This window comes from Gallinula chloropus (assembly GCF_964237585.1).
Source record: "Gallinula chloropus genome assembly, chromosome: 5".
Lineage (NCBI taxonomy): Eukaryota > Metazoa > Chordata > Aves > Gruiformes > Rallidae > Gallinula > Gallinula chloropus.
In genome coordinates, this window is record NC_140090.1 from 24,437,129 (window position 1) to 24,453,409 (window position 16,281).

The following is a 16,281-nucleotide window of genomic DNA, read 5'->3' on the forward strand; positions in this document are numbered from 1 at the left end:
CACCCTAATTGACTTAAGCTTTTTATGCAAAAACACCAGAGCAACACCAATTTTCTTATTCCTTGGGGCTTTGTTTTTAGTCAAGACTAGAAATATGTGTCAGGAGAGTTAACATTTGTTTTATAAAACAAAGTTGCTTAAAAATCAACCCCAAACCATGCTGCTCTGAGTACCTAAGACCTTCAAGTCTTATGCCTAAAAATCATGTGTCTGTGTCTGCTGCTTACTGTAGTTTTAAACTGTAAATATGAGCCCAGGCTTGTGTTGCTATATCAGATATTAAGCAAATGGTAGAGCAACTGAATTGGGTGTATGTGCAGCTGCAGGGGCTTAGCTGAAAGTTTGTGTTATAGAATCTGTATGTGTGTAAGGTTATGAAAAGGATGTTATATGACTTCAGATTTGAGAGCGATTAGATTTGTTTGCTGCAGGGAAGGCCCTCCAAGAGGGAAGAAGTATAAGGATGACAAACACAGCAGATACTCCCTGCCTGCAGCATTGCATTCTTCTCCAGATAAATGATGCTTTCACAAAGCAAATCTTGAAGGGAATCCTTGGGCTATGTTCCCTTTCCTAATTTCTGGGGACCTGATGCTAATTTACTACTGGCTTCAAAAACACTCTGGAGTGGCTTGCTTTCTTGGTTGGGAAGTACGACTATGTAACACAGACTCCTCCAGAGGAGAAGGCAGGGTGACCACCTCGTATCGCACATGGAAAAGGATCTAAATTGCCAGCTGATGGTCCAAGTTGGTAACCAAAGGTCCAGCTGAGGTGGGTTTTGAGGAGTTACTGTTTGGGTGATGTCTTTTTGTTGTTATACCTTAGCACTAAGACCACTTTGTCTTACTGCACCCATGTGCTGAGTTTTGAAAGAACTCTATAACCTGCAGGACACTTTTTTTTTTAACATGTTATTAGGCACATGTTGGTGCTTTAGCCCATGTGGTACTTCTTAAAACTACTGCTTAAAACTCATTTCCAAGAATGTGCTGGTTCTTGCATCATGAAAGAGGAATATTTGTCAGTATTCTGTGTATGTGTTGTGGTAACACTGAGCGTCAGCTGGGGATTGAATTGAAAATGCTGGTAGTTGTTGTGGGGAAATTGATGTGAGCATCTTGGCTGTGTTCCACCTGAGTTACATTGATTCATCTGGGTTTGAACTGTACTTTCATGTGAAGACACTACATGAAACTGTTACTTGCCCTTTGAGTAAATTATTCTGTTTGTCTCTGTTCTGTGTATAAAGTACCAGATCTTCAGGTTATTTTGGAGAAGAGGACAGCTTTGTTGATATCTATGTACTTAGATGATAATGAGACAGATCTATTCTTTGTTAAATAACATGATGCAAACATTATTTTATATTGGTTCTGATATTTCATTGCATATAACAAAACTTCATAAGTGAAAAAACTGTTTACTTCTGGTGTTGTATGTGTGTTTTAGACCTTGGGAAGTAAAACCTTAACTGTTGGTGATGTTTTTGCAGTGTAAAACTCTTTGTGACTGGCAGTGGTATATATTGTATGTGCAGATGTCTTATATGCACTTGTGATATGAATTTGAAACTACCAAAAAGTTATATCCATGGTATAACTTCTGTGGGGATTGAACCTTGGTGCTGAGCTTGGATACCTGTGCTTTTCTTCAGTTTCCTAGGGAGAGACAAGACCTTTTTCAGCCCACCACCGTGCTTTTCACTAAAACATAAGATTTGGAGAGTGCTGGTGGGTCTGGAGGCCTCCACTGACCCAGCTGAATGACTGGATGCCTAAAGCAGTGGTTCTGCCAGTGGGTGGAGGGCCATCCCATCCCCAGGCTGGGCGTGCTGCCACCTCACGATCTTCTACCCAGTTTGTAGGCACTGTAATAGTCATTTGGGGGCTTAATGTAGTGAGTTGTGGTGTGACCTGAGCAGCATCCTGCCTAGTGTCTCCTTGATTATTCCATAGACAGTTTTCCACATAAATGCAGAAAACACTTCACTTGTTGAAATATTTTGCTGTAAAAGTCCTTATTGAATTGAGTCAAACTATTTCAGTGTTGAGCATTGTAATAAAAGTGAAATACTTAAATTCACTTAGCCTTGTCAGACTGTTTTCATCTTCTGTTATCACTGTTTTGGTGGTAATTTGACTTTTAAATTTTTTCCCCTTCAGTCAGTATTATTTTGTTTGTGCATATAAGTATATATTCAGGTTAAGCAAGCTTTGCTTTATAGTATTTCATACATTTCAGTAGTGAGTTTCTGGCTTTTAAGTTAGAAGGCAAGGAAAACCTTGTCATTTCCTACAATTTCCTGAAAAAATACCCCATATTTCTCTCAAAGATGAAAGCAGAGTTAGTGAGCTTGATATTTTGTTGCAGTCAACATCCTGAATAGGAATAGTGTTGTCTTTAAATGAGGCAGTTCAGGTACAATACAGAGACAGGCAATATTGAACATAAAACAAAAATAATAAAGGTTGATGAGTCTTTTTTAGTGTATATATTCTTGGAAAGAGGGCTTTCCAAAGAAAAAAAAGGGTGAAAAGTAGAAGGGTGTGTAAATTAGAATATATGTAGTATGAATATATCAGTTGAGTAAGCCAAATGGAGCATCTTTTTTCAGATGGGGGCACGAAACTTATTGACACACTTGGTTATTTTTGTAGATTTACCATTTAGAAATCAAATACTATAATTTTTGAAGAATGAGGATAGAAACTACTACTGCAAAGGAAGTTTTGTTTCAGGTGGTACAAGAAGTGTTAGAGGATACCATGAGTGTTTGTGGTGATTTAGCCCTGGCTGGAGGCTGGATGCCCACCAAAGCCAGTCTGTTACTCCCCTTCTTAGTTGGACAGGGGAGAAAATATATATAAAGAGGCTCAGGAGACAAAATAAGGACAGGGAGAGATCGTTCTGTCAGCAATGACATGGGCAAAACAAACTCAACACAAACTGAAGAAGAGAGAAACTACCGAATTTATTACACTACAACTACAAAGAACAGTGAAAAAAAAAACGGAGTTGGGAGCACGACCAGATGTTAAAACACTTTCCCCCCACCATTCCCTTCTTAGCAGACTTCAGTCAGGATTTTGCTCCCTTCTTCCCCCCTGTTTGCAGTACAGGGGGGGCAAAGACTCCGGAAAATGGGGTTCTTGGTAGCACCTTCCCCCCACCCTTCTGTTGTAAGCAGACTTCCCTGTAGCCATGTTCTTTCTCCCTTCCTCCCCCTGCTCGCAGAACAGGGAAGCAGGGACTGGGGAAAAATGGGGTTCTCAGTTACTTCTTCATGAGCTGTTTTCCTCTTTCAGATCTTAAAACACCTCTACCTCCCTCCCCACTCCCTTCTTAGCAGACTTCACTCTAGTCATGATTTCACTCCCCTCTTCCCCCTGCTCGCAGCACAGGGGGGCAGGGACTGGGAGATGGGGGCTTCGGTCAGTCCTTTGCTAGTTGGTTTCCTTCTCGGCCCGGGGGTGGGGGGGAGCATTCATTCCACACCCTCCCCCTGCTGCACCGTGGGGTCTCACCCACTGGAGACAGTCCTCCACAAACTTCTCCAATGTGAATCCTTTCCCACAGGGCTTTATCTCTTTATCACAATGTCTCTCAGTCCCAGTCCTCCACGGGATTCCAAGCCTCCCCCCAGCAAACCTGTTCTGACGCAAATATTTGTCTCTCATCTCTGTGTCTCTGATTCTCCTCATGGCTGCAAGTGCTGGCAGCAGCTTGTTCCAACGTAGGGTCACAGCATCTCCTCTATGTCTCCACCTGCTCCATCCAGTGTGGAGCCCCTCCACGGGCTGCAGGTGGGGTCTCAGCCTTTTCCATGGGTTTCTCCACGGGCTGCAGGGGCATCTTTCTCTCCGGCACCTGGGCTGCCTCCTCCCCTGCCCTTCTCCGGCCTTGGTGTCTGCACAGCTCGTTACATCTTCTCACTCCCTTCAGTGGCAAAATGCAGCTACTTCCAGGTTGTTTTCTCCAATATGTGATTCCCAGAGGCGCTCGACTATCTCTCGGGCTGTGACTTTGTCCTTGAATTGCTCGTTGTTTATAGTTTAGGCTGGCAGAAAACTCTACCTGCTGCTTAAAGAAACTGTCTCAGCAGCACAGCCTCACAAAACTGCAACACTTTTAAAAGTCTAAGTGAGTGTAACAATGGTACATAGGAAGTTGCAGATCAATGTGTAATTTGAGTCCCTTGGTCTCAGAGCCAGGATTGGGTGTGTTGAGTACAGGTACCCGGAGAGAGCTTGTAATGTGTGCGTAGGCCTGCAGATGCTCAGCAGTTCTTCCTGCCCTTTATACTTTTGTGGAATATGAGTTTTACAATGAAATTTTGGGAATTAAAACATTGGGAAATGTAGAAGGCTATGTCGATTGCTCAGTTTGGATGGTTCTTGAGAGCCGTGGTCAATGTGATACTAATCTGGCAGGCAGCTCTAATTGCTACACCAGGACATTACAGAAGGCAGTGGGAGTGCTACACTGGAGCCAGGGTGTGAAGAGCTCTTTCTAAGGAATGGTGATGGTATAAATAATACTGCAAAAGAGTGGTACGAAAACGAAGAGGAGGGAGGAATGCTGTTACAACACTTATGATTAGAAAAAGACTTATTCCTTATTTGTCTTCTCTTAACGCTGTCAAATACAGTTTTAACTTCCAACTGTAAGCAGGAGATGCTGGTCAGGTGTATGTTATAGTGTTATTTCCCTTCCTTGAGGGAGCTGGAGTAGTGAGGCGGAGCTGGGTAAGAACAGCATGCTGCTCTGGTCTCTGCCTTGCAGAGCTGTCTGCATGTCTTCCAAATAATACATTGACTATTATGCAACAGTCTTGAAAAAAGTCTTTGCATTATATCAACATGATGTTGCTGTTGCCTTAGTAGTCAGGGAGGCTTGTGGATCTCTGGACGTCTCACGCCTTTTTCCTTTGTGCTGAAGGGAATAATTCTTGTTATGTTCACCAGCTCTTGTTCATGAAGAACAAACTTTTCAAGTTCTATGCAAGAGGATTTAAACAGCTTGGGCTTTACTGCATGCCATGTCAATTGCAAATCAGAGCTGACTGATCAGGCTTTCTTTTAATACCTGGTCTTAGGCTTCATTTTTTAAGGAACCACATGTGGTATTTCCTCAAACTTCTTGTTAGCATGCAGGTGTGAAGTGCTAGGAGCTATAGTGAGAGTTCTTTATTGGGCAGTACTCTGGTGTGGTGGAATAAAAGAGACATTAAGTATAAGATGACTTGTTACAAAAGTAACCTTTTCTGTATCCAAACAAAAATCTCAGACTTGCTCAGTGTAGTTTTGAATATAAAAATTAAGCACTTCTTATTGTGGTTTTTACCTGTCACAAGATGTAATACTGCTCCTTATTCAGAGGCAAACTCATGCAAAGTGTTATATTCTATTTTAATTTGATTATTCTCACACACCAATGACAGCTATGTTGTCTGGCAGAATAAATACACGTACTTACTTTATGCAAGAGTAGCTTAACCTGAGAATAAAGTAGGAGTTAAAATTCTTAACCTCTGTTCTGCATTTTAGAGCCTGATGAAGGCACCAGGTAGTCGCACACCAACCTAGGAAAGTAGGTCTTTAAAAAGTCAAACAACTGGGAATGCAGTCAGGTTAGCAGAAAGACCTCGTATCTGGGTCTTTGTTCAGTGCTTTAATAGTATCTCCCCTGGATTTTGTGGGAGGTGGCTATCTGTACCAACATCAGGACTAATGATAGCTTCAGAGCTGTGCTTTGTCAGAGTATCTCATGTCACCAGGTCCTTTAGAGCCTTGTCTCTTGTGTATTGGCTTGTAGTCTCCAGCTTTGCAGCTAGTTTCTTTAGCATTTCATGTGCCATACTTGACATTCTTATTTTGGCAACTTACCTCTTTAAATTGGGGGGGAGGTTGCTTGAGCCACCTTCAAATTTTGCTTACAGATAACAAGTCTGTTCTGACTTGACAGAATATAACAAACTGAATATCTGGTATATAGAGATAGTGCATTTAGTCAGCAGAGGGAGAAATCTTGCCTTCAGGAGGACTTCAGTGATTGGGGTTTGAGGGGAACATTCAGGTTGTTTTTAAAAAGCAATACCTTTTGAGAAGTCAATTCTGTGAGCCTGTTTGCACCTGGGAACAGCTCAGCTGTGTATGACTTAAGTGCCTTTGTGGAACATCTTTTATGTGTTTTTATATATATAGGAGTAAGTGTAAAAATAGGCAAGATGGCATAACATGGATAGAAATGCTTTTTCATAATCTGTTGTGTCAGTGCAATAGCACAAGGCTTCCCTGTGCTACAAAGCACGAGTGAATCCTTGCCCTTTTCTGAGTGCATGCTACATGTGTAAAGATGGAGCCTTTTGAGACAGGAGGCAGTCAAACAATGGGGCTTCTCTGTATGGATAGCTGACTGCTCAAATAGTTTGATTTTGGCTGAAGTTTTAGAATTGGTTCCTCCGTGTGGAAGAATAAGGGGGTTGGACTCGATCTCTGGAGGTCCCTTCCAACCCCTACAATTCTGTGGTTCTGTAATAACATAGAATGGGTTCCTGAGTACTGAAACTGTGCTTGAAGCACTAAATTTGTCAAAGGCTTGTTGAAATGTCTGATTCAAACAATTGTAATGAAATACATGTCCATGTTTTTTATGATTAATTAAAACCTTGTGTACCAGGCAGTTTGAATAAATGAATTTTGATTTAAGCCAAGTCTGTTTAAGTGCAGCACTGACAGCATGTCAGCAGCCTATGTTAATACTGTCTTTATAATCATAGCATGGCATGAGTTGGAAGGGACTGCAAGGATCATAGAGCTCCAACCCCCCTGCCACTGGCAGGTCCACCAACCTCCAGGCCTGGATCTACACAAGGTTACCCAGGGCCCCATCCAACCTGGCTTTGAATACCTTCAGGGACGGGGTGACCACCACCTCTCTGGGAAGGCCTTAGGATGGAGTCTGATGGAGTAATGGTTGTGGCTGCAGAATGACTTCTTGCTCTATTAAGCTATGCCCTTTTGATGTGGACTTGATTGCTTGAATTGCTATCTGATAAGACTTTCTTCCATGTAACTGCAAATCTTTTGAGGCTTATATGCCAACTTTCTTATATTCTCTCTGTTTAAGGCAAGAACTTCTGAAGTGGAATGGATGGGGATATAATGACTCAAAATTCATCTTCAATAAGAAGGGTCAAGCAGAATTCACAGGAAAAAGGTAAGCTAAAAATTATGTAACAAGTATCTTATTCAGGGAGTTTTTTAAAGAGTTTTAAAACTGTACTGTTCACTTAACCCCAAGAAGTAAAAAAAAATAAATTACTTTATTCCATAGAACAGGGTGTTAGTAGTTCTGCATTTAACAAGTTTACTGAATTCTATATACAGTATAGTGTGTGATAAAATAGTCTATGTGGATTAGTGGAAAGCTGAATAGAAGTATTACAAGGACAAATAATGTGAGTCTTCTGTAACTTCCCTTGGAGATTGGAATTAGGCTGAGCATCTGCACCATGGTCTTTCCCCGGTCCCTATTCCACTCTCAGGATACACCAACTGGAACACTGTTGGCTCTGGGGCCCCCCAGCATAAGAAGGGCATGGATCTGTTAGAAGGAGTCCAGAGGAGGGCCACTGAAGACAAGAGAGCTGCAGCACCTCTCGTATGAAGACAGGCTGAGAGAGTTGGGGTTCTTCAGCCTGGAGAAGAAAAGGTTCCTGGGAGACCTTACAGCAGCCTTCAAGTAGCTAAAAGGGCTATGTGAAAGATGGAGAGGGACTGTTTACAAGGGCAGGTAGTGATAGGACATGGGGTAGTGGCCTTAAGTGGAAGGAAAGGAGATTTGGATGAGGTATTAGGAAGAAATTCTTTACTGTGAGGGTGGTGAGGCCCTGGCACAGGCTGCAGTGTTCAGGGCCAGGTTGGATGGGGCTTTGGGCATGGCAGAGAGGTTGGGACCAGGAACCCAAACCATTCTGTGATTCTAAAGCTTTAGATGTCATTAAACTTCCTGTTTGTGTTAAAGGTTTCCTAACCATTGTGCCTGGAGCTACTATATATTCTGAACTTAAAAATAACAACTGCTCTTGAGTTATATGTTCGGTAGTGGCAGCACTTCTGATTTATTATTTACTAGCCTTTTATATAGCAAACTTTTTTTCTGAGAATTTTTTTTTAAGGAAACAACATTCAAGTTAAGTCTGCCTGGGGATCTCTTAACTTTGTGTGATTTAAGCCTGTCATTTGACATCTTAACTGTTGGGATTTTTTTCTACCTCATTGGAAAGCAGCCCTGCAGTCTCTTCTGTGGTTTAAAAAGTATACTTTTTATAAGAGTAAAGAAAAAGAATGATGAAGAGAAAGAAGTCTGAAATAAGTACTATCTTTCAGAAAAATTCCTTCGTGATCTTTGAGTTTATGTAAACTAGTATGAGCTAGTTTGAGTTGAAGTTACAAAATCCTACCTGGGATGTTGAGCCCTTAAATCCTTAATTTCTTTTTCAGGCGCAGATTAAAAGGCAAAGCCTCATTTTACCACTTAGTTCGCTCATAATATTTAGGAAGATCTTGGTGGTGTCTCTCTCTTGCCATAATTCTGATTCTTGTTACTTTACCACTCATTCTTTCACCTGATATTTTATCTAGGGGAGGTTATACTGCACACAAAACTTGTGCAATATTATTTGAAGGAAATAAGCTAAAGCGCCGGACTTGGATTTTTTCAGGAGAAAGCATTGAAGCTGCTGTTTGATTGTTGAGTACCAATCACTGTTCTAGAACGGGCAGAGAAGGGCGTTTTTTCTCTCATCTGTGTTCTTTTATAACATAGATATTAGAAATGCCCTGTTGGGTTACACCAGTGAAGTTTCTGTGGAACAGTCTGTCACAGTGGCAAGAGGAGAGTGCTTGAAGTGAAAAAAAGAGAATAAACATCTGCAAAGTTGTTGTGGCTGCCTCGTCCTTCTAGTATCCACTTAGAGAGCTGTTGTCCGTAATTTTGTCTAACTTTCAAGTTGGCTGATACTGTCTGCCTCTACAGCATCATATGGCAGCTAGTTTCAGGTTGCTGTTGTGTGTAAAGTACTTGTGTTTTAAACCGTGTGTCCCTTACTGTGTTGGAGGCTTAGGTGAATGATAGCTCTTTACCTAACTACTGCTTTGTTGAATGTGTAAGACTCAGTTGTGTGTTCTCTTCCACTTTCTCTCCATGCTGAGGAGTCCTGGGCCCTATAGTGTCTGCTTGTAAGGCCCCTTGGTCTTTACAGTTGTTCTCTGAACACTCCCTAGCTCTACTACATCTTTTTGAAGATACAGGGACAAAAACTGTGTGCAGCCCTCATGGTGTGGATAGACCAGGGTTCTACAGAGCAGCAAAAAGAAATGAACTGTTTTCTCTTTTATACCTGCCCAGTTCATACATAACACTGGTTGCTGTTGGTTGTTCTTGTGATGCCATGATTTTTCCTATACTGATACTGTTCTGGTTCTGCAAAATAAGCAATTAATGCTTTTTCTCTTGCAAATATCTGCATCTTCCAGTTATCTGCGCAGGGTTTTTTATGTTTCTGAGCTTCTTCATGTCAGTGTACTATCTGTTTACCCAAGGGAGTTTAATATTATTCACCTGGTTCAAGAGTCTGCTGATAAATCCACAGCACTCATGCACTGGTACTGGGACTAGTCTTCATGGCAAGCTTCTCTCCTAAGTCTGACAGTGATCAGTAAACCCTGCCCTTTGCAGGGGCAGCTTGTAGAAGAACCTTCCCTTCAGTACTGTAGAGATGTATTTTCTTAAAGAGCTTTGGGGCGAGCACCTATGGAAAAGTATAAAGTAGTGTGGAATTTGATTTTCATTGTATCCCATTCATTCACATGGTAGAACTCCAAGAGTTAGTGAAAGAGGATTTTTCCGTATGAAAATCCTGTTGACTTTCCCAACAGACCAGGCTTTTCCATGTCTCAAATGATCTTTTCATTATAGATTCTACCATCTCCCCAGGGATAGATGGATCTTGGTAGATTGAGCAACTAAACCTGTTTTTTGGGGGATGTGTCTGTGGGAAGGAGGACTTTTTGGGACCTTCTTGCACCATCACTGTATATTCAAAGCTTACTTTCTGAGCATTCATGCATTGTATTCTGTTCAGAAAACTCACCAACTCACTCTGTACTGTGGCTTCTGTCTGTCTTTAACTTAAAAGTTGCTGGTTTTCTGATAGTTTTAGTTTGTTCTTTGAATAATTGACTAAGGTTCTCTTGCAAGCTAGCTATAGTTACAGGTTGGAAGTACCAAAAAGTTGCCTGGAGAAGAAAACACATGAAGCTGACTTGAATCTCTCTGTACCATTGTTGTAAACTGATGCAAATGCATTAAACCTTAATTGCTTCTTGCACTTCCCTTTCATAGCATTCACTTACTGTTTCATGTGGGTGTGACAATACAGGAACAGCTGTTGCAGGAAGAATAACAACTGAATGCTGTCTTCCAGGCTAAAGAATCTAGCTTGAGTGGAGATACGGTTGTAGAGAATGGGTGTTTTGCAATAGGAGAATTGGGAGGTAATTGACATAAGGAAACAAAAGGAATTGATCTTTGAGTAATAGGTAACTTAGTTGCAGACTTGGTTGCAACAGCTGTGAAGGACAGGGTCGTAATTGGATTAACAGTGATTGAACAGTCTTGGAAGATCCATGAGGCATAATGCCAGTGACCCAGGTGCAAGCTATAGGAAGGATTTTCAGCTGCTGAAAATTCTCAGTACCAAAGAAAGGTGGTGCTCTTAGAGAATGCTTGTGCATGTGTAAACATGCACAAGGTCTATAATGTCTATAGTTAATAGTAATAGTTTCTACCTGTTTAAGTGTGTCCCCAGCCTTACTTTTTCTCATTATACATGTTAACAAACAGCTTCTCTGTCCCTTGTCTGTAAGTCATCTGTCATATCACTAAGCTCTTGCCAAAGAGTTTGTAATAGAAATAAATTCACATTGCTTGATGGATTTTGGGGGAAGACTCTTTAACACTGTTTTTCTTCTTAACATATACGGTGTACTGAGCTGGGTTTGTGTGTCTGAGACTGCTGTTTACAGTGTGTCCATACACATGGCCTCTACCTGTAACTGGTATGTAAACTGTGACACTTTTCTGTCCTACTGAGAGGGCAGAAAAGTGTCACACTATCTTAAAAGTTAATATGTGGAATGTGTGTGTGGGGATATCTGAAAAGCCATATGCCACAATTCCCAAAGATCATGAAGTGAAGTAGTACCTAAGCTGTTGACAATTGGTTTGACTTTCTGTGAAGTATGGAACAGTTAAGTACAATGAAATGTGCAGTTGCATGAAAACCTAGATGTGTGGAAGCTTTGCAGGATTGTAGGAAAATAATTTGATTTAAAACTGAACTAATTTTGCATTCATAGAATCAAAAGAAGTGTATCTGACATGTAGTCTTTTAATTTAAAATGACCCTATGTAATATTGACTTTTCAGGTACAGATTAGGTGGTATGATATTACCAACTTTTAAGGAATGGATAGAAAAAACCTTTGGAGCAAGTCTGGAGCACAAAACTACCTCTAGAGTAAGTAAATAGCTGAACCAGTTCCTTTGAACATTATTAGTCTTGGTGATAATCAGGACCATGTTGTTAAAGATGATTCAGCTGTTATCCTGAAGGTCACCTTGCACATGATTTAAATACAGTGTATTAATACTTTGGCTTTTGAAAAAAAGTGTTCTACATAAAATGTTCAGTGGCTTAGCATGACTTGTGGTTGTGGGTTAACTGGTAGGACTTTTATTGGAATGAAAGTCTCTAACACAGGGACAAGTTGTCCTAAGTCATCCCCGTGTTGGAGACTTTCATTCCAATAAAAGTAGGTTGTGTTTGGGGGATTGTAGAAACTGTTAGCCTAGAAGAAATTGTTTATGCAACTTCAATGTCGTTCATGATAACGAAGAGAAAAGATAGAGTGAAATTAAGTTGTGCCATGTTTTCAGTGTATTTAATGATATCTACGTTCTTACTTGACAGTTTTTTTTACGTGTCTGGGTGCTGAAAACTGGCTACCAGACTACTCAAGATTGAACTGAATGTTTTCAGAAAAACAAGGTATTCAGGATGTTATAGGTCATGTGAAGCATCCATGTTTTGCATTTCAGGAAGAGTAACTTATGTCAGAGTCGGAAGACCTGACTCTCTTCTAAGAACTCCCTTGAGGCTGCAGGTTCCTGACTAGATGCATAAGTGGTGTTGGAAGCAGGCTGTGCTTGTACAGTGACTGTAGCAACCCTGCTTTGGGTAACAGTTTTACCCATTTCTTAAGTGGTTCAAGATTGCATTTTCTGTGAAGTCGGTAATCTGATAGAGCCTGAAAACTTGAACCTTTCGTGAGTCTTCTGTAATAAAAGCATTCTTTCATCTGCCAGTCTGTTTCTCAGGATCTCCATCTGCAAGTATATTTTGGGGAAAAAATAATGATGTGTTTTCCTTGATGAGGATTGATATTAACTGGTAGCTTGTTTAACTTGCTGTGACCAGAGGTTCCAAGAGATGTTGTTCCCTTTTGACATGCAGAGGAAATACAGAACAAAGTATAGTTGGAAGACAAGGGCAGATTCTTGAATAATATCTTGATTCCATAGTATGTCTTGCAATACAGCTCTTCAAGATACACGTCAGTGATGTTAAATGCTTTCCTATTGTGTTCTTGTTGCTGTCTGAAACAGGCTGACTACCCTGAGATGGAATAGCTCTCTTTGGAGTCTACAGAATGTATCTGGACTTCTCGTAGCTATTCTCAACTGCTACTGCAGGTCCCCAATTTTCATGTCTTTGTCATAGTTCCTAGTTTATATTTCAGGTTGTCATCCTACATTGGTTTTTCACCTTCTATCATCAGAGCACGAAGGAACTCATGTATAGGAACAGCAGTAGGTGAAGGCTCTCTTGGTTTTCTTGTATTTCTATCTCATGTCTTCCTGCCTCCATCTATTAAGATTGGAGAGTTCCCTGCTGCATGCAGTTTTTCTGCTGTTAGCCACAGAAAGTGTGCCTCCTTCTGTGATGCTCAGTCTGATGACACGTTTTCCTTTTTCAGAGTAGACTTTACCATATGAACTAGTTCAGACCTAGTTCACATAAGATTCATGTCCAGCTTTTCAGTGCACAAATTGTAAAATATATCAGTCTAATAAGAATAGAGGTAGATAAGATTTTTTGGAGTTGTGTAAGATTTATATGGGTGAATATTAACTCTTCAATCCTGAAAATAAAATCTAAAGGATTGAAGTACTTGTGGGAGAGAGATAAAAATCAATATACTTAAACTTATAACAATTAATTGCAGATGGCTTTAAGTAGTTTGTGTCCCTCTTACAGAGATGAAAGATCTTCAAGAAGTTCATGTTCAACTTGAAATGATGCAAAAATAGTTTTTCTATACAAAGCCATGAAGAAACCAAAGCTCTGAAATAGAAAATGTAAGCACAGATACCAGGGATTTTTTAAAAAGTAGTTTAAAGGTCTTGTTTTTCTCATGCTTCCCATATTTGTCAGAGGTCTATTCTTTGAGTTAGCAAATGGCATGGTGTCAATGTGCATTAGTAGCAGAATAATAAGAGCAGCAATCAGAGACCTGAGTTCTGGGCTCACTGTGGCTAGTCACTAAAATCATGATCTCTGAGTAGCAGTATACCTCTCACCTTAGCAACACTTAATCTCAGTTTTTCTCTAAAAAAACCACTTGGTTATTCTTTTGAACCTCTAAGAGTTGTTAGCTATCATTCATGAGTGTATCTCATGCAGATACTGCTTTTTGAATGGTCCCTGTAAGCACTCAATTTCTGTATAGCCTTACATCACTACTTGATGGTGGATGCTGACAGGCAAGTTCTGTCACCAGACAATTTTGTTGAAGGTTAAATCTTCCCTTCTTCAGCTCTTGCTACTTTGAGACTAAACCTGCTGCTTGGTGGCAGATGTTTTCCTTGCAATTAGCTTTGTAAGTTGTACAGCCCTCTAACCTTTTGCCAGTGTGCATCTTAACCTCCAGTACACCCAAGAGCTTTTTTTCTTATGTAAAGCAAAGATAGGCAAAACCCCATTGAAGGAAAGACTTGGATATGTGGGTATACTTTTTGTAGGAGGCTGAAACTTCAGAAGGTGAAAGAGAAGTTAATTCAGTTTTGCTGTTTTCTCTGTACTTGATAAGAAGCACAGACTAGGCCTGTTGAACAACATACAAGTTTCTCTGATTATGCAGAACACTTTGTACTGAATGTTCTTTGGTGGTAGGGCTGTAAGTAAACTCCTTCTCACATCATTAGGCAGCAGCCCATAGTCTGTACTGATGGCTCTATAGCAAAATTGCAAGAATGTTCTTCTATTTGAGTTGAAGGTGATGTCTGTTAATTTGACAGCAAGATTTCATGACAAAATTTGAAAGCACTGCATGATGTTTTAACTAATTTTAACTCATTTTTAAGAGTATATTTAAAATAAGATGGGGCAGTAGAGAAACTTTGTTCTCCTGTTCTTGAACTTGAGGGAATTTAACTAGAAGTAAGATTCTTGACCAACACTGTCTTCTAAAATAGGACTTGAAGTCCAGATGTTACTTTTTAGTCATAAGACAAGCTTTATATCTAGTTAAAGAACTCCTTAATAAGAGGCCATTTATAATAGAAAACATACTTGTTTTGGGAGGTTACCCATAGAAAAGGATAAACTAATTTATTTGCTCCTTTTCTTAAATAGGAAAAAAACATGGTGATGGGGTGGTGGTTTTTTGAAGCACTTAAAAGCATTGTGCTTAATGTCTACAAAGGTCTTGTGTTTTTTCCAACTGGATGCTGTTAAGAATCCTCATTCTCTAAGTGGGTTTAAAAAGTCAATGCATGAACTGGTTTTGTGTGTCTGGTATGTAAAGCAGACTTCACAAAATAGATTTAAGTGACTTGGTCTGCACTTTAGAAACATGTAAGAATATGATGTGAGATGTCTAATGTAAGAATACATAAGAATGGGTTGTTGGAAAACCTTAAGCAAGGTTTTCCTTCAGGACTTAGAGAACCTTGACTCAAGGCACGTTGCTAAGCCAAAATGTCCAGTGTAGCTACTTTGAAAGAAAATCTCTTTTCCAAAGTGTTGATCAGAATTCAGAATAGAGGATTTCTGGAAATACCTGCATGTTAGTGACTGATCATGGATTTTATAATGTCTTTTTATATGTGAGGTATACTTAAAGTATGCTGGTTATATTAGAGCAGTCAAACTTAGTTTTGTCTTCCTTTAGACTTCTGATTAGGCTTTGGTTTGAGATTTAATTTCCAGTATGTGACAAGTGGAAGGGAACTGGGTTGGCAGAAGAGGAATTTGCAGAGCGTTAGTGTGGATTTATCTATATTGGAAAAGCTTATTCAAAGAGAATAAGAGAATTTTGACTTTCAACCCTTTATCAACACGAGAATCTCTAGTTCTGTTCATACAGCTGTCTGTCTTGGATATTGAAGTCTTTCAAGAGGTATTTTGTTCAGTATACACTTAAATGCTAGTATATTCCTCCAAACCTCTTAGGAGGAAAGAAGGTATGAATGTGGTACTGAAACAGGACTTCCTGTGTGCATCTAGTCAGCTGAGTGCAAGGTAGAATAAGAGGAATCTGTGGTTGCGGATGAAGAGAAATTGTATATTTCTGATCTTAAATAGTTGTGTTTGGGTATCAGTGTTAACCTGTTTTTATTATTGTTGTACAGAAATGCTGGCAAAGTGAACCTACCTTAATGAACTTATTTTGTTGTATTGTAGGCATCCTTAAATATTAATGACGTACCTCCATCTATTGTAAATGAAGAATTTCTTCAGGATCTTAGAGCCACTAAAATCTCATATTCGCAGGATGCAGAAGATAGGGTGTTCAGAGCTCATGGTAAGAGAACTTCATTTATGTAACTGTGCTGGTTTTGATGTTCTTTGGTTGAGCTTAACTTACTGTTTGTGTTTCAGGTCACTGCCTACATGAGATATTTGTACTCAGGGAAGGAATGTTTAAGCGGATTCCTGATATAGTTGTATGGCCTGGTAAGCTTTAATTGTCTTGTTCTCCCTTCTCATCTGGGAGGCCATTGTTTAGTAAACACCTATGCTTTCTGGTCACGGGGAAGCTGTCTCTTGGTTCACTGACTTCACTTCTCTACAGAAAGTGAAGGAATTCTCATGAATGGTAGTCATGACTGTTTAACATCTGGATTGCAGGTTGTACCTGTGAAATCCCA

At 40.1% G+C, this 16,281-nt stretch overlaps 1 protein-coding gene across 1 annotated transcript in view; it reads left to right on the forward strand.

Moving 5' to 3' along the window:
* AGPS (alkylglycerone phosphate synthase) overlaps positions 1-16,281 on the forward strand; it is a gene marked incomplete at its 5' end in the record, with an annotated part of 54,163 nt that overhangs the window by 5,223 nt on the left and 32,659 nt on the right. Inside the window, 4 exons of the mRNA XM_084264388.1 lie at positions 7,132-7,221; positions 11,497-11,587; positions 15,815-15,935; positions 16,013-16,087. Of these exons, the coding sequence (XP_084120514.1) occupies positions 7,132-7,221; positions 11,497-11,587; positions 15,815-15,935; positions 16,013-16,087 (377 nt within the window). The remainder of the gene's footprint in view (positions 1-7,131; positions 7,222-11,496; positions 11,588-15,814; positions 15,936-16,012; positions 16,088-16,281) is intronic.